Source organism: Ambystoma mexicanum, chromosome 11, assembly GCF_040938575.1.
Source record: "Ambystoma mexicanum isolate Mex_15411 chromosome 11, UKY_AmexF1_1, whole genome shotgun sequence".
In the NCBI taxonomy this organism is placed as follows: domain Eukaryota; kingdom Metazoa; phylum Chordata; class Amphibia; order Caudata; family Ambystomatidae; genus Ambystoma; species Ambystoma mexicanum.
The window spans coordinates 974,008,032-974,032,683 of record NC_090934.1 but is presented as its reverse complement, the minus strand read 5'-3'; the positions used below and the strand labels follow the sequence as shown (position 1 = coordinate 974,032,683).

The following is a 24,652-nucleotide window of genomic DNA, read 5'->3' as shown; positions in this document are numbered from 1 at the left end:
CCACGTACCCGCCTCCCCCGTTTGCCCCTCCTATAGTGACGCCACTGGCCGTGATGTAATTGTAAGGTAAGATACGTCTCCTTGTAAAGAAGCATCCTTCTGTCAATAATGTTGGCCTCACTGAGCCTGGCGAAGTAATAGTTTCTAGTTCACAAAATATAGTGGGCATACTCTACATACCGATTAAGTTTTCTGTGTAGCGTTCGCATAGCAGGAGCCGAAAAAGTAAAGGGAAAAAAAGAAACGCTATAAATAATGCCCCAAGCCCAGATTCGTGGAAGTGATTCCTACTGCACGTGTCATTGGAACGTCAGTTGCTCTCATTTCTTGGGGCGACGAGGTGTGGGCGCCAGTGTTGTGATAGAAATTAAGTCGCGCGGAGCTCGCTGGCTGCTTCTCGTTCTGGGCGCTTCCACGCGAAGGCTGTTCTGCGCCGAGAGCAGCTCCTCTGGGACTGGCAGCAAGTGCCCGGCGACTCTCTGGAGAGCCTCTGGCACTGCAGTGCATCAGGCAGTCTGCCGACGCTGGGAGGGGTGTGGGGGGGCCTGGACTGTCTGACTGACACCCAAAGAAAGCACGACAGAGTAGAGGCTCTGGGTGAGACGAGCGGAGAAGCTGAGGACTCCCTAAACCACGCACTTAAGCAGCGGGCGACTTTCCCGCCGAGGCTGACGGAGGCAAGGGAACTGGGCCGCGGGTCCTGAGGAGAGGGGGACCTCAGAAGTGGAGTGACTGCGGCGGGCCCGTGGTTCCCGGGCAGTGAGCGGACTTCCATGCTACCTGGTGTAGCCTGAGGGGGGGGGGTCTCTCAAAGTTAGAGAAATGTCTGTAAGTCCCCAGGGAGAGCACTGAGGAGGGAGCGGCGCGTTCTGGGGGAGGCGCAGGACGAGTCAAGTGCCCCAGAGGAGCCGGAGGCCGGCGGGTCTTGACCCGAGACGCTCTGAGGGGTGGCGTGAGGACGAGTCGAGGTGCAGCCTGGAGAGACGCAGAAGAGCCCGGGGAGCGGACGGTGGGTCAGAGGGGTCCCATTCGGGGGACAATGAGCTCGCCCTTCCCTCTACCCCGGCCGCTGCGGCGCTCGGTGAGCCTGACCCCTGCCCGCACCGTGCGCCTGGTGGTCCTGGGGCAGAGCGCCGTGGGTAAAACAGGTGAGTGGCTGCTGACTGCTGCGCCTGCGCTGCCTGTTTACTGCTGCGCCTCGCACCTGCCTGCTCCCAGAGTCCAGCACCGCGGCTGCCTGTCCTCTAACCCCGGACCGGGGGACGCACGCAGCTCGCTCCGCTCGCTTATAGAGACTACCTCGGGCGTTTTCTGCGCTCTGAACCCTGTGTTTTCTGAAGCCGAGGAGTGCTGATGTTTATAGCAGTGAATGCAAGCCATTTGTTTTCATTTAAAAGGACAGATACTGCCAGGCGCTTAAAGTCTCTGCAGGACTGCTGTCATTTTAACGTGGCAGTGCCCCCTACACTACAACTCCTCAGCTGCCATACTTCAACGCCCCCCTGGCCCCTGCTTGCGTTCTTCAGCTACAAACGGGACATTACCCGGCACATGCATGTACGCTGCACTTTTGATGGGATGGTGCCTGCCCTGTATACTGTCATGACGGGACAGCAGCTCTTATTTATTTATTTATTTATTTATATTCGATATTTGTACAGCGCCTATGGTGTTTCAAGGCACCAAAAGACCAAAAAGGAGTGGGGGCCAGGGGACTAAAAATAACAATCACTGCCCTAATGGACCATGTGACGTTCGGATCGTGCGCGTGCAGTAACAAGAAGTGCGAGGGAGAGGCAGGGGGGAGTGTTGGTTTGCGCAAAGTGGGAAGTACTAGGGTGGGCAGGGGAGTGCAGGGCAAAGAGGAGAGAGTGAAAGGGGAGGGTGTAGGAGAGAGGGAGGGCAACAGGGGCTAGGTGAGTGCTAAGGGGAAACCGGGTGGGCAAGTGCCAAGGATTTCAGGGGGTGAAGGTTCACAAACCAAGTGCACGGAAGTGGGTGGATTGGGTGTGGGGGGTGGCGGCTGGTGCCCGGTAGAACTCAGAGGGGAAACACGGCAGCCAATCACAGAGGGGCTGCTATTGTTTTAATGCCAAAGTACCAGCAGGTCCCAGTGATTTTGCAATCGTTTTATTGCCACTATATTTTTCTCAGCAGGCTGCAATAACCCTTGATTTGTTGTACACTTTTCTTCTGGGGGCGTGGGAGGGGGAGGGGGGCCTTCCACTGTATGCCTTAATATGACAATAGCAGAACCTCTCGGTAGCGCTGCTATGCATTTTGAAGACACATTTAATGGGATGGAACAAGCAGATCTTTTCATCAGGGCGACTTTTCTTCTGATTGATGCAAAACAGGACCTCTTAACTTTCAGAGGGCCAGGCAAGCTCTTTAGGATTTAAATGGTCCTGGGACACACAGTCCCTCTTAATAGGGTTCTTATAATTCCAGGGACAATACCCGTCTCATTGCCATGAGCAGTACTTCTTTGCATGAGAATTATACTTTGATATCAGCCCTTCTCGTTATAGCGGCTGTACGTTCTGTGGTTCCACAACTTCTCACCATGGACTGCCGTTGGTCGGTGACAGGTCTATAAGCAGGGCTTTAAGTGGGCCGGGCCAAGCCCTGGCAGTCTCTGAGATGGGCTCCGGAGCCGGGGCCCTGCCGGGCTCACCCCGACTAGCCCCAGCCATGACCACCTCTCAGGTAGCCGTTTAGCCGAACACTGCACGGTTACATGGCTGCCTGCAGGTGTTAGCATTTTCGATTTATAATCCGAAATACTGACACCTGAAGTCAGCTGTGTAACGCAGCAGCGCTTCAGCTAAACCTGCTGCGTGATGTCCTCTTTATTCTGAAACAGGAGCAGGGCTGGGGTGGACAACCTCTGCTTTTGTTTCAGAGTAAAGAGCTAACATGCAGCATGAAGCCCATTAACTGTGCTTGGGTAAAGGGTTTCCACTGCGTGTTAGCTTTTCACTCAGAAGCAAAAGGAGAGACTGGCCAACCCAGCCCTACGCCTGTTTCGGAAAAAGAGACATCACGGAGCACGCAGCCCATTGCATTCATGGAACGGTGTAGTTAAAGGGCTACCTGGCAGAGTCAGAGACTCCCACAGGCAATTCTTTAACCACAGCTCCTTGAATGAAAGGGTTAGAGGGCGGTGTGGCCTGAGCACGCCCCCAAAGGAGAGCCCCCCCTCCATTTACCACTCTGCTTAAAGAGCACTTCCTATAAGACTGCCTGCTCAACCTTCCTTGCAGTGAAGCAGGCCCAGCACTTGTGAGAAGGGGAGGGGGATTGTAATACATTTAATGTGGGGGTAAAGGCACTTCGCAACAGGAGAGTTCCACTTTTAACGGACAGTACCAACACGTTCTTTCAGTGCCATGCTTGCAGTGGGCCAGGATGGGCAGTTCTCTGCAGGGAATCTGCGCGTTCCTCCAGGCAGACGTCTTTGCAGGACTGCTGTACTCTGAATAGACACACAGCACCGCAGTGACACAACGCCATTGTGCTGACTGGGATTCAGGCCTCCATCCTGCTCCCGCACCCCCTGAAATATTGGGCTGTGTTGATCCGACCTGGTCGACCTAAACAGCCATGTCCGGACACAACAGAACACAGATGTTAAATGGCGCCTGGGCTTCCCTGTTAACAAAGGCCCAGCAATTACTAACCTGAAGCATTTGACTGTTGGCACCTGCATTCATATGCATGCATTTTTAGGCAATTGAAATCATGATGTGGAGTTCGTACTTGCATGCCAGGGGAGTGATTGGAAGGGGTCAGAACACCACCCATTCTCCCAGCAGTCCTTAAGTGGGTGCTGTCCGACTTAAAGGAGTTAACTGCTTGTGACATTGAAGCTGCATGAGAAGAGTCTCATTAGAATGCGTAGAGAAGTTAGATGCCTCCACACAAATAGGTTTGCTCCCCCCACCGCGCCTGAAGTTAACGCCTCTCTCAACATTTGATGGGGTAGCCCACACTCCCCCACCCCCCCCCCCCGAATTTTAGGTTTCGTTGTGCCCCTGCAGCACTGTCAGTATTGTGCGAGGCTTCTGTATTTTCCATTGCACATGCCAATATTCCGTTTCAGGCAACTACTGCTATTCTGTAAATTAGACAAGAAAGAAGACACTTGTCAGGAAAAATAATAGAACCCGGCAATGAAGCGCAGTAAGCTTGCCAATACTTGCCGCCCGTTCAAGCACCGCACTGTTGCGTGGGCTCCGAAAGCAGGGCATCATTGTCCTACTCTCTCTATCTTTTGCAGGCTGCAGGTCAAGTTCAGTGGGATTCAGGCGCGGGCGAGGAGTGCGGGCTTGGACTCCCGTTCATTGTCTGGAAGGCAGACAATGCAGCCCCGCCGCCCTGTGACTGCCACGGCGCGGCGGCGTGACGCAGGCGGCCGCCCTTTGTCCTTCCATAATCCCGGATGAGCCGCAGTTTGGGTTCGGCTTCGATGCAGAGAGCCGCCGGGTGCTGCGAGAACTCCGCGCTTACTGCTCACGACTGTGTTGGAATAACTAGACAATGCCGAAGTCCATCTATTGTGTGAACATTGATCGAGAACAACGCGTAAGCCAGTATCACCGGAAATGTACTAACTTCAACTAGACAGATATCAGTGATGTATACAGCCACGAGCAATACATCCACGACATTGGTTGTGTGCGATTAGCAGCATTTATCCAGTTACACACGCGGCGCGCACACTTTGCAGTTTTGCGGATACTGGGGATGGACGTTAGCTGGTACAGTGTTTCACGTGTACACAGTTACATTGCCGATGTGCCTGTGAGGCAGTGGCCGAAGTGTACGAAAAGAAGTAGTGGAACTATGCTGCCTGATGGCCCCACCCCGCCCCCACAAACCCCTTCACCACGCCCCCCCATCCAAACAAGCATACCTGCTGTTTAAGGGAATGTTCAGTACAGTGCACTGAAGTTCATGTTTCAACTTCTTCTGACACTTTTATTATAAAACTAAAGGATAGTATAGGAACAGTAAAACTTAGCAATGCTCCCAACCATTCCTGCCCACTTCGACCACTGCTGGGAGGCCTCCATAGTGGCAGAAGAGCCCTTCCATACCGCCCAGCAGCAATGCATGCATTTACATTGCAGATTCTGTGATTCTGGATGCTAATGCTGGCACCACGGCTGCCTTCACACCATTGGTCTGTTACGATCCCCACCAGCCAATCACCACTCCTACTTGCCAAGGAAGTAAGGTTCCATAACTTATTGAAGTTTGTCCTGGTTTCATTCTGTAAGAATGCTTCCCTTGAATTCTGGTGCATTTCTTCACCTTTACACGTGCATAGGTGAAACACAAAGTGTAGGGACTCCACCTCCACGTTTCCATCAGTGTTAAGGGCAGACCTTCATAAGTGAACATATGCAAGCAACTCACAGTGCTAAGTCAAAGGGCAGATAGACCTAGCATATTCTTCACTTGGGGAAACGCTTCGTGCACCACCCCGCATGACCCACGATGGAAGGTGGGTGTTATGTAAGATTTTCATAGCAATGATAAATCTTCCTGATCTATGTCAATCCCAGAACTTTTTGCTTTTACTGGTGGATTATTTTTCCTTATACCTCTATGAGTGGGAACCTTTTCCCACACTCACAGAAGATTTTACTCTTTTTATGGGTGTCATTTTAAAGACTCTCCATAGTGGCTTTTAAAGGTTATCCTCTTTGACTGACAACTTTTTGGCAATAAGTGCATATTGTTGCTGGGTTGGCGTGGGGCCTCCCCTTTTAACGTTCTCTGGCTAACCTTGTGAGAACTACAGTTCCCAAGGGTAGAAAGGATCTTTACATCCCTTTTACATTTTATTTGGTGAAACCAGCACATCCCACCTTATGTGGAGTGCTGGGGAGGTACAATGTATCCTCTTTCACACACTAAAATTGTAACAATTATGTTACAAAGACAAACTTACCTTCAACAGCTGATGGCAGTGATACCTTTTATTAATTTGGTGCACCTTTACCGTGGGCTGTTTGCACAGCCCCGGTAAAGGCACCCATGGGTGCTCATTTTACCAAAATGGCCCAGTCTTGTTTTCCCACCATTTTAGTGTCCCTTGTCCTTTCTTGTTCCTTTCCCTGACATCCAGGGTGGGAAATTCCTTTGTGTGATTTGTATCTTCGGCAGGAGTCCTGTAGACTCCACACCCAGGCTCCAGAGTGTCTGTGAAGGCAGGAAACAAGGCTCCAGAGTGTCTGTGAAGGCAGGAAGCGAGGGAGGAGGCCAATACTCTGCAGCACTTTCTCTAGCTTGAGTGCAACATTCCAGTTCAAACTGGAAGGCTGGCTGTCCTGAAAGGATTGCCAACCCCTCAAGTTTGAATGTTACAAGGATGTTTGATTGGCTGTGTCCCTGCATAAAAGTCCGAACCTGGAAGCTGAGGAAGTAGTCGACCACTGGAACCAAAACCGAAAAGGATGATGAAGGAAAAGCGGCTGAGATGATTTACTGCTGTGTAACCGTAGCCTGCTGTAGCCCTTCCAATCGACTTGGGGACTCAGAAAACGACAACCCAGAGCCTGGTGAGACCCGCTAGACTCAAGATGATCTGCATTTTTAGCCATACCACGCTGTGCTGCGACCTTGCATGGCTTTAATATCCCAATACCGTGTGACCGTGAGCCATTGTGTGGTGCACGATCTTCCAAATTTGAATCGCGATGAAACTTCGTGGGCATCCTGCTGGATCTCCAGAGGAACGATTCCAGTCCAAAAAGTCCCCTCGCCAGAGTGCTGGACTTTGCAAACAACGAGGATCCGACCAGCGATATTCTGTCTCTTCTGTGCTCCTGAAAAGGCATCAAATCCACAGAATCGCATCCAGCCTTGAGGACTATCTCAACTGTTCCTTAGAATGTGGGGAGTTCTACTTTCCGAGTGGCATCCACCAGTTCGGTACATGTAGGTTTTCCTTCCCTCGTCAAAACCTGACCCAAATAAGACGCTTGACTTACTTGAATTTGATACTCTGTAGTTTTACACTTTTCCCTCTTTGCAGTGAGAATTCCACTGGGCACCCCAATCACAACACTTACACCTAGACATATGCAACACCACACACAGCAGGGCTCAATTCGAGGGTACACGCGGGTTCCGATTCCCACCACTTTTTTCAGAAATCCCCCCACTTTTTTCATAGGATGCCCTGATACGCTAATTTCTGTTGATACCACATTCAATTGGTATGTTAATGAGTCCACCCACTTTTGTTTTAGGACTACACACACACACACACACCCCCACCCCCCCTCCTCCCATCACCCCGACACACACTGCATTCCTCATCACGCATCCACAGCCAAACACCACTCAAAAAATGCACACCCTACCACTGCGTACATCATCCCACTGCCATTTCTCAGATCCTGCGGGCCCTGCCTCCTGTCTCTCCAACATGTAACAGTTGTGGGTGGGACTATAGCAGTGCATGGTACACTCCTGTGGACCTTCTTAATCATCTAGCCAGTTACAGACTGCTGTGATCTCCCTCTGCAAGGGATATAGAGAAAGCAAAAGAAAAGAGTTTTAGGGCATCTCACATCGGATAACATCCTGAAATTATGTAATGTGAAACTTGATGGCAGGAAGCAATATATAGAGATGGTTAGCACTATAGCGTAGACAGGTGCATGTATACATCTTATGAATGTCTATATAGAGGCAGATTAGCACGGTTAGCACTGGATAGGGAAACACAATAGGTAAGAACATGTATGGCTTAGTCAGTGGATGATGGGTACTGTCTTTTTGAAGGCGATCCTACCGAAATGTTTTGAACGCCATAACAAATGGCAGGAGGCACTATACAAATACAGGATACCATAGCACGGTGGTGGGAATGAAGGCATAGAGCAACCTGCATATGTAGGTTAGGGGAAGGTGGGTAAATTTGACTAATGCCGGTGTATAGACCGGACAGCTGCAATCCTGAAGATCATCTCAGAACTGTGAACAGGCGACTACCTGGAAAGGACCTTCTTACCTCATATTTTCCTTTCCTAAATCTTCCATGTGTGTGGGCTTGGAGAACTGTCAGCACAGCGTGGCACGTGTAAGATAATCCTCGGGATGCAGGCAGCAAAGGCAGCTCAAAAGCAAGCAGAGCATGCCAGCTCTGCGGTCTCCAGGAGCTCTGTCCTCAGAATTTGAGGGACTCAGTAAAACATTTGATGCCAAGTTAAAATAATAACATTGACCTGTACTTTTTTTGCAATTCTGTTGCATGAAAATTGATGCATAGCTATTTGGAGTACAAAATTCAAGTTCAGACTCTGACATCGGAGGTTTGGAAAGGCCCGCTTGATATGCGCAAACGTTCACTTTATAGTCAAGGAAGATGACCCAAAAATGTATATAGATTGACGCCTAATAACCTACAAAACTATTAATGCTCTAACCATGCTAGCTCAAAATGACTTTGTGCCCTCCAATATCCCAAAAACATAACAGCCCTCGCCTATTCCTGTGGGAACCTCCCTGGTTATACCTAACAAAACTGCCACCAAAATTCCTGTTACCCCAATTACCCCAAACATACAATTCAAACTATGTAGAATCCGTTAACTCTGAGCCTTCTCAACTCCCAGAAGAAACCCTCCCCAGATGGTCTTCATTCTGCCCACTCCCAAGGCGCCCACTGCCCGGAGAGAGCAGTTCAGGAAATCTACTAACTTGCGCACAGATATGGCGCACTCAAAATAAAAAAGTGCGGCCAACCCTGTCTGAAAACTGCTGGCAAGCTAGGCTAGATGTCCTCATCTACCAGAGCCAAACTCCCCTGCACCATGCAACCACTTTGTTCACCTCATTGGGTGCCCTTTCAATCATCACTGGACGTCTTACACCCCACCTCCGACACTCTCCATGGGAACGTCAATATCCTGACCATTTGGATCTCCTGCAATTTGCTCTCCAGCTCTGAATATTCCCTGATTATTGCCCTGATGCAGGACAGTCAGTGGCCTGGACCAAGTCAGTTTCTGTAAACGGATAACCAGCACATCAGGCTGTTGGCACCTGTAATGAAATTTGCAGATCAACTTAATTGGATTTTATTGCATCCCTCCACCTCCTGGACTACAATTCATTTCATGCTGTATGACTAAATCCCAGATGCTTGCAAGAAGACCACCTTCCAGCATGAGCCCCGGCCCATTTTGCCATGGATTAACCCAAGATCCAGATAACCCACTTCCTGCATTCCATTGAAGTGCCGGGTACTGGGTGGACTAAAAAATGTCAGTCAACACCGTTCAATATCACATTACAATTCACACTCAGGCTCTGTACCTTGTAGACCTCCATGTACTCTCCTCATCGATTCACTTTTTTCCGAGTCTTTCCATAGGCCACTCTGAAGCACTCCAGGTGTGGAAAGAGTGGGTGTCAAAACTCCTTTCATTCAATCCCATTCTCAATTTCCCTTCTTCACACCCCTCGGAGTTGACCATTAGTAAGCCTGCTGCTGTCTGCATGTCTCAGAAACTGCTCTTTACCCTCCCCATCACCTGCATGTTTTGCTATGTTACTCGAGTGTTGATGCGCTGCACAGCCATGTGCATTGTCTCCAGGTGTGCTGGAGGATCTGAAACGGTGGGAAAGGGAGGAGGTTAGAGGGAGGCGAGGGATGATGCAAGATAGCTTTGCTGTTGAGTTGCTGCATGCAGAGCATAAGCACCTGAGCTCTCTGTGGACGGGATCTGTTCCTGGGTGTTAGTTGTCTGGGCCACAGAGTGACCATTTTCAGAGGGGAAACCCATCTTTCCATCATGTTAGGAAGCATTAGCCGAGGCATGCCATATGGTATTTGATTGCAGAGGGGTAATGGTAGGTTGTTTGATGTCTAATGGGGCGTGATTTTTACTGTACCTTGTGCGTGCCGCATAAATGTTATGTGTCTAGTGCATTAGTGCATTGGAGTTTCAAGACATTTTTGCGGGAGTTAGTGAAGGGCGCAGTGTGCAGAGTTGAGCATCCTTCAGATATTTTAGTTGCAAATAGTTGTAATGGTGCTATTGCTAGTCCAGTCCGTTAAAAGTAATGTCCTCTTACTTTCCCTGAAAATCACGTGATCTTAATTGTGCAGATTCTCTTTGTTGGGAAGTTCTGCAATATGTACGAGAAAGCGATTCCCCTGTATGTCCTCTAGACATATTGTGTAGTTTCTAGGCACAGGCCATTGCTGGTCCTCAGTGTTCTCCTTGGCTGTCACAAGATAATCATTCATTCGATGGACTTGGCTACATGGCCTGATAGAGCTCTATGTGGGATGCACAGTGCTTTGAAATGGGTCCTTTTCTTTACCAAATGCCAGTGCAGTGATCTAAGAACCAGCAACATTTATTCGCTCCTGCCAACTGTGAGAAAAAGTCGTGCCACTGTGTCCTGGATTTGTCCTGGATGCTTTGACGTTTCTTAGGAAGTCTAGCATACCGAGGTACATACTGTTTGCATATTCAATTCTTGATGGTACCAGTGATATGACAGGGAGTGCCCTTTGTTGAAAATTGTGGACGGGCATTATCTGACTGATAAAGCCTAGATGGTAAAAAAACAATTCTTTACCAATGCATTGATTTGTGGTTCTGAAATAATCCATGGTCCATAAGAATCCAAAGGTTCTTGATCACGGTTTATGGTCATTTCATCTAATGCCATTGTATCTAATGCCATTCCATCAAAATTTTTCCATCTAACATTTATCCATCTAATGCATTTTTTTGTTTGTTTTTTTCAGGTGGTCGGGGGTCCCCACAAACCACCGTTTTTTACCCTTTGAAATGCACCTGAACAAAAATGAACCCTTTACCCCCAAAAACATGCATTAGATGGGCATTTTTTAGATGGAAAAATTTCGATGGAATGGCATTAGATGCAATGGTATTAGATGCAATGACCAGATACCCTTGATCACCTTTGAGGGTTCTGACAAGGTACTCATTTCATTAGCCGAGGGTTTTGTTGCTTTTGGTGTGACGTGGTGAGGATCAATCATGCTTGTTTAGATTATTGTAAGGTATTAAAGCATTCACTTTTTTTTTGATTTACATGTTTATTAATTTTATATATAGTACAACATAAAACACATAAACTTTACATGAACAGAGATATACATCTAGGATCATCACAATTAGGGTACCCAAAACCCCATAAAGAGGAGATATTACAGTTTCAACCCACACCAGATTGACAGCAATATTACAAATCTAAAAATCTGCCCCAGATTTGATCAAATAAATGAATTTTCTTATCCCTGTATAGGATTAACTTCTCAAATCTTGACACTTGTTTTAGATCATCCATCCATTCTGAAATCGTCGGTATTTCTTCACTTTTCCACTTTCTCTAAATGATTTCTTTGGCGGAATTTGACGCTCTGAAAAACCATTCACTTAAGCAAGGGAATTGGAGAGGGTGGTGTCTGCCCTTAGCTCCTTTAACCTAGAACTGCAGGCACTGGGCTGAAGCCTGGTCACCTGACCTAACGAGCTATAGACCTTGTGACCCCTAGTTCTCTGATCGATTTTGGACCTACCAATTGTCAAAATCATCTGTTCTGCCCGATGACATACTTTGCTTTAAACAAGGCCCCCCAACAGCTCGGAAACCCTAAGGATGCCCAAGAGCACCAGCCTTTAGGCTGCACGAGCACAGCTCCTCTGAAAAAAGTCATGCAAGTCACCGACAGCCATGTTTAAGAAACGTCAAGGATGTCGCTTGGAATGGGCTGCTTCCTGACCTTGTCTTTGCCCTGCTCTCTCGCTCCCTCTCCACCATCATCCTTCCCACTGTGCCCTGAGGGTACAAGCTCTTAAAGCATTTCCAATAAAAGTAAACGCCTACCAGCTCTGCTGAAATCATGGCCAGTGCCAAATGTCGGTACCTCAGTGCCTTCATCTATTATAAAACATTCCTCTTGTGCTGTCCTTCCATTTACGAGACTCAGCACAGTGTCCCACTCCAAAACCCCTCACCTCCCATCCCTGCCTGCATGTCCTTAGCATTGACTGGACTAAGCCCCCCCCACCCCCACACTGTCTTCAAAAGCCTCACACACCTTCCATTCAGAGATCACCTGGCATGTGGGTCAGCTCAGAAGTCATGCCAAGAGACAGCCTAAGCAACTCTCGTCCACTGTGAATGATGTTACATATCGGCACTGTCATGTCTTAAGCCACTGCCAAAATATATTACATTCTGAACACAATGTTCCAACACAAGCTGTGCATCACTAATATCGTGAGCAGCAGAAGCAAAAACCTTTTCCCAGTCATCTGTCGGTTTACTACCACAACCACCGACAACTTTTCACAAATGAACAGTCCCTATGTGTCATACCACCCCACACACCATTGCAACCCCAATGAAGCAAGCATTGGCAAAGATAACAGTTTTGACTTTGGCATAGACATGGGATAGGCATTTGCCAGGCACTACCATAATGGTAGCACCTGGCCATAAAATGGCAACAGCCGGAACATTTTGTGATTACCTGAGCATATGAAAGCAGTGCCTCTGACAACTGCCTATTTAATACCTGTAAACAAGCCAACATGGTTGGCTTTATCAATACTTGTTTGTAATAGGATGTCAGTGCAAGCAATAGATATTAATCAAGTGGTTAAATGCACACTTTGTTAAGACATTTTTATTACACCAGAAACACATTTACAGCAACAGTTAAGCCTTTACCACTCAGCAGATTGTTTAGAAAGAACAGTGGGAAGTCATCATTTTGATGTTTCTGCTTAATAGAGCTAGCTCAAAGATATCCCAGGGAAAAAGCCGGTCCAATAGCACAGCGACTAGACCACTCACTTTAAGATCTGTGCAGAATCCCGGTGGGGCCAAACTCAGCCTTTCATCCTTCCGAGGTCGATAAATGAGCACCACCCACCGTGGGTATTAATAAGCAGAGCTCAGATACCTGAGGGTTCTTAGCGCTATATAAATGCTAAATTATTATTATTATTATTAAATGCTTTTTTTGATCGGGAGGAGCAGCTTAGTGGGTGGCAATGGCCAGTGCCTGCTGAAGGTGCGCTCACAGGGTGCAGCCGCACCCACGGAGCAGCAAATAAAGGGCGCAGTGCCCTCAGCTCAGTGTCATGTAAACAGCGGCTATTAAAGAATCACGTCGTGATGCTATAATAGACGCTAGTTACATGACACTGAGCTGGCGACAAGGTGCCCTTAAAGACACTTTACGAAAACAGCAGCGGGCTCAGTTCTGATGTTCGGCTGATACTTGTTCTAGTATCCGGCGAACAACAGAACTGAGCCCCCTGCTGTTATGCATTTGAGGTCAGCAGGGAGTGGGGGGCGCACACATCTCGCACAGGACGCCTGTAGACCTGGGGCCCACAGTGGGAATGGCCACAGGGATTAGCACGCCAGGGGCAGTCAATGGCTGGGTAAAATAGTGCAACGCCCACATGCTTGTGTCCTTCCTCATGTGTCATCTCCTCCTAGCTAACCCCAGGGCAATAATGTTTGCTTATGAGTGGCACTTAAGCACCGCCTAATGGCCAAAACTAATGCCATGCCATTTTTTTGAACCAGCCATACAGCCATTTCTTACACACAAAAAGGACAGCACAACGCAGGAAACATAAAGACTTATGCAAAACACGCCAAGAACCAAAGTTCTGTTCCTGCCTTATAGTAATGTTGATTTTTCTAATAATGATATAATTAAAAAGAGCATCCATATTGGAAAATGAACACAATTTTCTAATGTGTACAGATGAAGACACGCACAAAGTACACGTTAGAAAAGAAAATTTAGAACATGCATATTAATAAAGTATAATATATAAAGCGCAGCCTGCTCCCGGCCAAGGACCCATGCGAAGGACTACCTCGGGTCCTGTCTGGCCCTGCCAGGCTACTGGAAGCCACCTGCCTTCAGCGTTCTCCGCTTGGTATGTGTCTCCAATGGTCACTAAACCTACTATGTTGCACCAGTCCACCTTCTCCAGCATTAGTAAGCTCGGAGCCTCAGTGCACAAAGGTGACTTCTGGGTGGCAAATCCATGTGTAATTAATGTAAGGCCCCACGACATATGCACCCTGCTATACTTCCACTGTCTCACTCAAGGAATGAGCGCCGCCGTTCGAGAGCCATCGTCCCTCGCATCGTGCAAGCCCCGCATTGCCTGGGATGTCATTTGGTGGTGACCAGGGGTAGCAGCTGCTACCCCTGGCTCCCACTCTGCTACCCTTAGACCTGTCCTTGCTACCCCTGGGCCACTGGACAAAGAGGCAGTGCCAAGAGCAGATAGATATCAGTGTTACAACTGAAAAAGGTGGTTGTATATTCAGCTAAATGTGCCACAGATTTTTTCACCTAGAATCACTTTCTTGTTAGCTGGAGAAATAACAGGGATGCAGGAAAAAAACATGAAGCTGCCATCACTAACAGGTTGGCAGTCCATTAGTGAAGAATGCCTGAATGGTTGGTGTTGCATAATAATTGGGTACAAGGTAACTTGGAGCAAAAGGCTTTCTTTATTCTTCTAATGCAGTAACAAGCATAACTGGAAAATGTGTCCACTGAGTGTCCATGGGCTGCAGGTGTGAAGCATGCCGGGTGTGGGGCCCCAGGGTTGCCCTCTAAGGCCCTGCGGCAGTCTTTAGGTCGTTAAATCAAGAGGAGTGCCGGGAGCCGACTGCTCTGTGTCCTTGGCACCTTCCTAATGCTGGTTTGCTGCATTCCGAGGCTGGGCGTGCTTCGCAGCAAGAACTTGTGAGACAGCGGCATCTCGCGAGCTCTCTACACACCTCCCTTTGCAAAACAACAATGTCTATTCCATAATAAATTCATCACAATTTCTGTGGTCTTCTATGCTCTCTTCTAGGACGACCCTCTTTCATCCCGCCTTCGTCCGGTGCTTGCATCATTTCACAAAACACTTCCGGCGTCTCGCTTTCTGACTTATTTTCTATGACATCATTGGCTGATGACCCTTGCTCTTGTTCTCCCATTGCATCGCAGTCTTTGCAGTTGCCGGAATGGGTCTCTTCTTGCATTTTCTTGATGGTATGTTGCTTCTCAAACATTGGCACATGTTCCATGTTCCACGTGCGGCCATCTTCTCTGCAGACGTGATTCGTTCCTCTGTGTATAACTTTTATGGGCTTGCTGAACTTCGACCCTGTCGTTTGATCCTTATAGGGTAGACACATTTTGATCCAGTCTCCTTCCCTGACTTCACGACCTTGGGTCGCTCTTCTCCAGTCGCTCCACTTCTTCATTCTTGCTTTGTTACTTTCCAACCTCCAGACAACCTCTCTAATGCTCACTTCATCATTTTCTTTTACCTTGTTCAACCATGGTGGTACCAGTGTGGACGCCGCTCTTCTCTCCCTCAGCATGCGAAACTGTGATATTTGGGTGACACCACTGGGGGTATATCTGGGGTCTTCTACGGCCTCCTTGACAGTTTTCAGGGGATCCATTCCTGACGCTAACTGAATCACCCCATGATAAACCTGTTGGCACTCTCAACTAGTACATTTGTCTGGGGGTGGTACAATGCGGCCTTCCTTTGCCTTATGTTGTGTCTCTGCATAAAAGACTATATGTCTTGTTAAATTAGCGGAATCCCTTTGTAGATGACAATGTCTTTGGGGAGGCCTTCACCCTGATGGATGTAAGAACTTCTATAACTGTTGCGGTAATGATATGGGGGTCAAATTCCGCCTCTACCCATTATGACAGATAGTCCACCATTACCGATGAAATCCAGTCCCACTTTGTGCCAGACTGTTCGGGGATCTCTGAGGGAATCATGGGAGCTTGCCTGGTCTTTAAATGTTTATCACTGTTCAAGCATTCATGGCATCTCTCAATCAAGGAGCGGATGATCCATCGCTGGCCACCAGTATGCCTCTCTTACTCGCCGGCGCGTCATGGTGTTCCCCAAATGCCCTGAATAGGCTCTGCACAGGATGACCCTTCTCATTCCGTTTGGAGGTATTACTTGGTCGCCCTTGAGAATCAGTCCTTTTGCCTCTGATGTTTCTTCTGCCACCTTGCAGTAAGGCCTCATGCCGCCTGGAATGGCTCTTACTTCTGGCCACCGACTCCTGACCCACTCTGACTCTCTCCATGGTGTGGTCTTTACTGCCCTCCTTGTTCCAGTGACCTTCACTCATTTAAAGGAACTCTGGACGTCTCTGGTCTTGCATTGATGGAAAAATACACTCGTTCTGGAGGACTCTCTTTGTTTCTGGGGAGTCTGGACATACAGTCCGCTTGGGCATTCTTCCACCTACGTGTGTTATCTCAAACGTGTATTCCTGAAGTTTTGCCGCAATGCGTGCCATGCGGGGTGTGGAGAACTTTGTACCTCCTGGACTGAGCATGTGGATAAGGGGCTTACGGTCCGTAACCAATTTGAATTTGGTGCCCCATGCGTACGACCGGAAATATTTGAATGTCCATGCACATACTAACATTTCCTTTTCTACGGTGGAGTAGTTCCTCTCGGCTTTGGATAGAGCTTTGGAGGCGAATGCCACCACATGCTCGGTATCATCTTTCCTCTGTGCGAGCATGGCACCTAGTCCGACTGCACTGTCATCCGTGGTGATGACCGTGTCCCATGCAGGATTGAGCGGCTGTAGGCACGGTGCTTCTACTATCCTTTCTTTTATGTTTTCCACAACCTCCTTCTGGGCTTCAGACCAGGTGCAGAGACTTCCGAAAAGTTCAGGATGAACTTGCCATAAAGTTCTGCAAGTCCCAGAAAAGATCTTACTTCATCTTTGCTGGCAGGCTCTGGAGCTTTGCCAATGGCCTGCACTAGGGTTTGTTTGAGGCTGATTCCTCAGGCAGATATCTTGTACCCCAGGTATTCAACTTATTGTAGCAACAGGCTTTCTTTATTCTTCTCATGCAGAAAAATGCATAACTGGAAAATGTGTCCACTGAGTGTCCATGGGCTGCAGGTGTAAAGCATGCAGATTCTGGGATCTCAGGGTTGCCCTCTATGCCCTGTTGCAGTCTTTAGGTCCCTAAATCATGAAGCCGACTGCTCCATGTGCTTGGCGCCTTCCTAATGCTGGTTTGCCGCTTTGCAGCAAGATCTCGCGAGACTACGGCGGTGCTGCATCTCGCAAACGCTCTCTACAGTTGGGTTCAAAGGTGGGCCTGTCTGTGCAGCTCATACCCAGTACTGTAGTAACAGGAAAGGTATAGAGGCTAGTTCTAGCAAGCTGGGAATGGGTAAGAGCAGCCTGCAGTAGTCCGTGACAGCACAGCATGAATGCAAATCTCATCAGTGTTTCTCGTTGTCTTCTTTGCACATCCAGTGAGCCACTGGGCCTGTGATGATGAGAGGGGTGTGCCCCAGTGGTTTCTGACACCAATCCTGCCTGGGCACTGTGTGACCTGACCCAGCTCTGCTAGAGCTGCATCACAGACACAATATATATAGACGCAAGTTGAGATAATTAATTTACACAAAGTTGCTCTCTGCCTTTGAAATAAAGCATATGTTGCTTCCTCAAGCAAAAAGAATATATATTTGGAAGTATTGTTCCAGGGCAATGCGCTTGCTTTGGGAACAAGAGGATGCAGTTCCTGTTCCAGTGCTGAGAAGCTGGAGGAGGCTGGCATCAATTAAGATATAAAGGACCAAAGAAAATAATAAAATGGGCCCTTTCTAAGGGGGAGATGTCATGGAGCTGGTGCTGCTGCTGCTTACATTTTAAAATAAAAAAACCTGCAATTACTGTGACCTGCAACACATCCTTCCCTTCTATCTCCTGTCTAAAAAACATAAAAAATAAAAAGAAAGGTTGGGTTACTTGTAAAATAAAGAAAAATGGAAAGGTGATGGCTGGAAGGTTTCAAATCCTTTATAACCCCTCACACAGCTCTGGCCAGCTCTCCAGACCATTGAATTTCAGCCTGCCAAGCCACTATAGAAGGGGAAAGACCATATGCAACTGCTAGGTCACATCGCATCTGCACGAGACCACAAGCATACAAGACATGTTTCAACCTCATTAGGTGCCATCAGTGAGGAGAAGCCTAGGTCTGCAGGCCCAGCTCGCTTTTCTAGGGGTGATGGCATGGAGCATCTGCTGCTGCTGTTGTTTACAGTATTAAAATAAAAAACCCTGCAATTACTGGTACCTGCAACACATCCTTCCCCTCTGTCTCCCATCTAACAAATAAAATGGAATAAGCAAAACAGAAGGGTGATGGTTGGAAGGTTTCAAATCATTCATAACCTCTGGCACCGCTCTGGGCAGCCCACCAGACCATCATGTTTCTGGTTAGACTTGTGTTGGTCAGTTGCTGTTTCCAGTCTGTGGCCAGCCACTTGGCAGGCACTGGACGTCTGCACTTTGAGGTTTAGGTCTATTGGAGATGCTCTGTCTGTTTACAGTTTTGCCCGAGTGATGTGCAATAGTCCAGGTTGTTGTGTTGGACGTCTGCTTACATCTACATTCATTTTGTAATATGGGTCTATACATACTGATTTTTCTTGTATGAAATATATATCATATTACATTGATATCATAACCATATTTTTCTTAGTTTACTGAGGAACAATGCTATGTGATGTCACTTCCTGTTTTGTCAAGGGGTGCCATTGCTTCCTGTGATGTCAAAAGGGGGCAGGGTCAAATTACATCACTTCTTGTGATGTCAGGAGAGGTCAAGTGTCATGTGATGTCACTTCTGCTATCCCTGGCGTTTTGGTGAAATGACGTCCCTGCACATTGCACATATCCATCACGGAAAAATACTCATGCACATTGTCGTACGGTAAGCACTCTCCCTTCGGGCAAATGCAGAGCCTTGACTCTGCGCTCTGCTTGCAATGGCACCTGGGACTCAGACCTTATCAATCTCTGACATATATGTATTTGCCATTCTTTATAAACACAATAACCTCTCTGCCACAGCCAGACAAAACGCCCTTGGCACCTCTGGCAGATTACTGTCCCCACCTACTCACCCATTGAAAGTGCTCCAAGTGCCTCTTCTCTGAACACCGTGGCTTGTGTCCTGACCAGGACAAACAATATCATTGCCAATGCCATCGCTATTGCCAATGATAACATTTCTAAGGTTTACTCCTTCACCTCTGAATTTGCTCCACCTACCAATGTCAATGTACACGGTGCCTACAACAAGATATTGTTCCCAATTCACACCTCTTCTGCTATTGTTACGAATGCCCTTGTGAATATTACATTGATTGATGTTCCTTATTCATGATAATATGTCTGATGCCTCTGCAAGCAGTGTTCCGGTTTGCTATTCAGCCCCTGTTGCCCTAACTGCTGCTGCTTTTTGCAACGTTGCTCTTGATGCCTCTGTAACTGTGTTTCCTGTATCCAACCTTGCTCTTGATGCCTTTACATTTACTATTCTGTTATTACTGACAATTATGCTCCTGATGCCCCCGTGTAACCGCTGTTTGCAACTCTGCTCGTGATGCCCCTGCAATTGCTGACTTTTATGCCCCTGGTGCCCTGTAACTGGTGTTGCTGATTGCAACGTTGCTCCTGATGCACCTGTAACTGGTGTTGCTAATTGCAACTTTGCTCGTGATGCCCCTGTAAATGGTGTTGCTGTTTGCAACTTTGCTCCTGATGCCCATGTAACTGAGTCTGCTATTGGCAACTTTGCTCATGATGCCCCTGTAACTGATGCTATTGTTTGCAACGTTGCTCTTGATGCCCCTGTAACTGATGTTGCTGTTTGCAACTTTTCTCGTGATGCCCCTGTAACTGGTGTTGCTATTTGCAACTTTGCTCCTGATGCCCATGTAATTGATTCTGCTATTGGTAACTTTGCTCATAATGCCCCTGTAACTGCTTTGACTGTGGGTAACTCAGTTCCTGATGCCCAGGTAATTGCTGTTTGTGTTTGTAACTATGCCTCAGACGCCTCAGCAAGTGACGCTACTACCTGTAAAATTGATGCACTTGATACGTTTTTAATGGACGTTCCTGCCTGTGGTAAGGTTTCTGGCACCCTTAATAGAGTAAATGGACCAGCCTCCTCCGCCGACACACCTATCTGTGGCACCCTGGTTAATTTTAACGCCTCTGCCAAAGAAACTACACTGAGGGTGCTCACCCCGCTTGGTATCCTTACCCCATTACTCACCTGCCATAAAACAGACCTACATTCCCTAAAACCCATAACTTGCCGGCCACCCTTACCGAAAAAGGCCAGTGCTCCTACCTCCAACAGCAAGCCACCAACATAAGGTGCAAACTCTACATCTCGCCTGCCCAATCGGTCATCGCCCCCACTCACTCGGGGAACTGACTCGCCATCACTACTGTCCTGCTCCTACACACCTCAAAACTTAGACACAACATTGCCACTTAAGGGAGCTCTAATCAAATCCAGATCTCTTTTGGCCCACGCCCTCGAAATCTCTGATCTCATCACCTCCAACAACCTCGATCTAATAGTCATCACAGAAACGTGGCTGCATGCTGTAGCCGGTCCGTCCCTCTCCTTTGCCATGTCTAAAAGCTACAGTATTTTTTAGAAAAGACAGATTGGGCACCAAGGCGGGAGGAATGGCCATCATCGCCGAAATCTATCGGTCCATCAGAGAAATGACCAACCAAGCATTCCAGTCAGGGGAACATCTCTCATCCAAAATATCCCTCTCTGACACTGCCACCCTAAGACTTCGCGTAATTTACAGGCCACCAGGTCTCCTGCTATCATTCGAGGAAGATATTTCACATCTCCTCTCACGCGACACAAAGCCATCTTCCAGAATTGTCCTCTTGGGTGATGTAATCTCAGTTTTAACAACCCTACTGATGCCAGTGTGGTTGTCCTAACCAATATGGTCTAAGCTCTGGGCTTCACCCAATGCATCACATGCCCTACCCATGATAAAGGTTGCACCCTAGATTGGTTGGCAGACTCCAACTGTAATATCAACATCCTCTCCAACGTGCCTTGTTCGTGGTCAGACCACAGCGTGATATCATTTACTATTCCTAAGAACAACCAAACCTCTGCCACATCACAACTCTCACCGGCCACACTCACAATAAATGCCTGAAATATCCATCAGCTAACATGCCCCAACCCTATATGAGCCTACCAACACTCTTATTAACGATCCTTCCACTATGGTAGAACTACACAGTCAAACACTTCTACTTGCTATTGACAAGGTGGCTACCATGAGCAAACGCAAACAAAAGCCTGTACCTCACCTGAACACCTGGTACACCCCAAACCTCAAAGCCTTATGCTCCACAAAGCGAGCAGCAGAGACTACATGGGAAAATTATTCATCTGCCATTAATAAAGATCATTCTACCTCCTAGTGCAAAACTTACAAACGGGCCACACTCCAAACCAAAAGCTCGACCTACAACAATCGAATAAATTAACCAAATGCAGGTACTAGAGAAATCTTTGCCATCTTGCGGGAACTTGAATCTCCAGTTCCTGCCCCAGCTAGTTGCCTCAAAGACATCTCCTGGTGCTCCAATATTCAAAATGCATTATTGGATAAAATCTCCTTACTACAAACCAAAATCACAGTGAAGAAAGATAAACTAACACCTACGGAGGTACCAACAGACCCTTCACCTTTGCCTCCCCATTGTATTCACCGGTTTGAATTTACCTCAGTCTCTCACTCAGAAGTGACCAAAATGATCAAAGGACTGAAGCCATGCAGATGCCAGGGGGTTAGCTGCCCGGCCTCGCTTCATTGCATCACTCATCAACTCCTCCTTCTCCTCCGAAAGCGTACCAGTCAGCTTAAAAGAGGCATGGGTTTTCCACTCCTTAAGAAACCTACACTAGACCCTAATACCTCTACCGACTACTGCCCTATCACGATTGTCCCCTTCTTACTCAAAATACTGGATAGAGCAGCATACTTAGAAATACAAAAGTACCTTGAAACTAATAATCTCCTTGGACTGCGCCAATCTGGATTCAGCCCAGGCCAAGGAAAGGAATCAGCACTCCTTTACCTAAAAATACAAATGGATGAGATTAAAGACAATGGTAAACTTGCTCACCTCCTCTTGATCGACCTCTCAGCTGCCTTTGATTTGGTGGACCACAACATCCTCTGCTAACACTCTCCTCAGCTACCTATTTCTCCTCCAAAGCAATAGACTGGATCAAATAGATCCTTCTTGTCAAATAGAATAATGAGGGTTTTTTACACGTCCACATCTGCCATTCCATCCCCAGTCGCTTGCTGAGTTCCCCAAGGTTCCTGCGTCCCTCCTAAGCTATACAATATCTTCACAAAGCCTCTCTTTGACCTCTTGGATACTATGGGAATCTCCAACTTTTCGGACAATACCCAGATCCTCTTACCTATCTCAGACATTTACATTGACTTTAAAGCATTCGGCAAAATCTATCAATCTTCCAGGCCTGGATGGCTCGACAATCCCTATGCTTAAATGAGAAGAAAACGGAGTTGCTCCTTATTGGATCACAAACTCTCTTAAACTCAACAGAGCCTATAAGTCCTTCATCATCGATGTCAATACCATCCTAGTCTCCAAAGAAGTAAAAACCTTGGGGGTTTACTTGGACTCATCCCTCTCTTTAACCAGGCACGTAAATGCAATTGCCTCCTCTGTGGCATACACGTCTAAACATATCAATGCCTGCAGACCATTCCTGACTACTGACAGCTGCATCACGATTGCTAGAGCCCTTATTCTCTCCAGATCAGACTATTGTAATGCCCTCTTTGCAGGCTCTACTACCGGTAACATTAAAAAAAACTACAGATCATACAAAAGAACACTTTAAGAGCAGCCTTGCACATTCCTAAAAAAGGACCATATATCTCCAGCTAGAAGAAGTGCCCACTGTCCGCATGTCCGTGAACGTATCATGTTCAAAAAGCTCACATTAACGCACAAATGCCTCTCAAACATTGCACTCAGATACTTGTCCAAAATATTCTCTAAATCTGAATCCAGTAAACCTAAATGGGCCGCCCATTCGCACCATCTGTCCATCCCCAGATGCAAACGGCAAAGATCGGGGGGCCAAAGCTTCCCGGCAGTGGCCGGAAAACACTGGAATGCCTTACTGCTATGACCATGATCAGAAACCTCCTTTTGGACATTCTGCAAATGCCTCTAAACTTGGCTCTTCTCACAAGATGTATAATTTACTGCCGGCCTGAATCACAGCACCTTATTCTATCATCTATGTAGAAACCCTTAAGTGTTTATGAACTGCTTTGTCTGTACCATTGTATGTACCATTGCTATTTAGTCTTACTTTAACCAGCGCCCGGATGCCCTCTGGTTTGGTGCACTCTACAAATGACAAAATAAATAACTAAAATAAATAAAGCAATCTTTTAAACCATCTTTATCTATGGCTTCACATGTGATTTAAGTGCTTTGTTTTAAGTGCTTTGTGTAATTTACTTAGTTGAAACTGTTCTTCGGACCATCTGGTCGATTGCTGAGCCGATATGTGGTAAGAGGATGCACATGATTGGACAGCCCTTACCTCTTTGAACTGTGCAGATCAGATTTATTGTTTGGCTGTGGCAACATCCGAGCATGGGTTTTGAGAGCGACTTAGGCAGACACAGAGTCTGACAGTGGCAATGTCAGAAAGTGAAATGGGACCTGTCTGCAAGAGGCTGGTGGTAGGAGCATGGCAAGGACACCAGGCTATAAGGCCGTTTCGAGGTGTTTCTATGACTTCTAATGAATTGTGATGTTGTCCATCCCTTTGTGCCTGCTTTGTTATGCCATGTCATGATCTGCTATAGGTGGTATCAATTTTGTTGGCCCATCACGGTCTCTGACTTCTCCCTGAACCAACATGCTCAAATTGTACATTCTACCGCAAAATATGCATACCAACCAAACCACCCACATATGGCTATTTAGGACCCCTCACAATAGTCATCAAACATCAGAAAACTATACCTCTAGAACTAACCTACAAACCACACAGAGCTCCCCTTCTGGCACATATATCTCTCTGCTCTTGGCATAGAACACTTCAAAACAGACCCCTATGCAGTCCTGAGACTATTTCTGGTCTGCATGCATCAGCACTACAACAAAACTATCTTGCATTTTCCCCACTCCCTGCACTAGCCTCACCCACCCCACTCTCTTTCAGATCCACCAGAGCACCTGGAGACCATTCAAAAGGCAGTGGAGCACAGTATAAATCCCAATAACATAACATAAATACTAAAGATATTGCATTGTGAAGTATACACATCCAAAAAGAACATTCAAATTACACAGAAGCTACCAATGTCATGATAGCAAACAAAAACACTCAAAACCAAACATATTTAACAACATACAATTTTTGAAAAGTAATAATCATCTAATCTGACCCATCTTGGTTAACAGCCAGGAAGGGGACACATTTTAAAAAAACAATAATATTCGAAAGCTTTTAATAATATGAATGGATAAGATCAAGGGCCTTATCAAGAGTTGGGCAGTATCCCGCAGTAAATCAACTGTTATACTGCCCAAAGCAATTGGCGTTACCACAACTTGGTCCAGCACTATTGTGCAGACATTTGCAAGGCTGCCAGGACAACTACATACCTGGTTTCACCCTTAA

At 47.2% G+C, this 24,652-nt stretch overlaps 1 protein-coding gene across 1 annotated transcript in view; it reads left to right on the top strand.

Moving 5' to 3' along the window:
• The first annotated feature begins 358 nt into the window (after positions 1–358).
• LOC138503980 (ras-related and estrogen-regulated growth inhibitor-like) overlaps positions 359–24,652 on the top strand; it is a 550,084-nt gene continuing 525,790 nt past the window's right edge. The window contains exon 1 of the mRNA XM_069624127.1: positions 359–1,148. Coding sequence (XP_069480228.1) covers positions 1,040–1,148 — 109 coding nt within the window. The 5' untranslated portion in view covers positions 359–1,039. The remainder of the gene's footprint in view (positions 1,149–24,652) is intronic.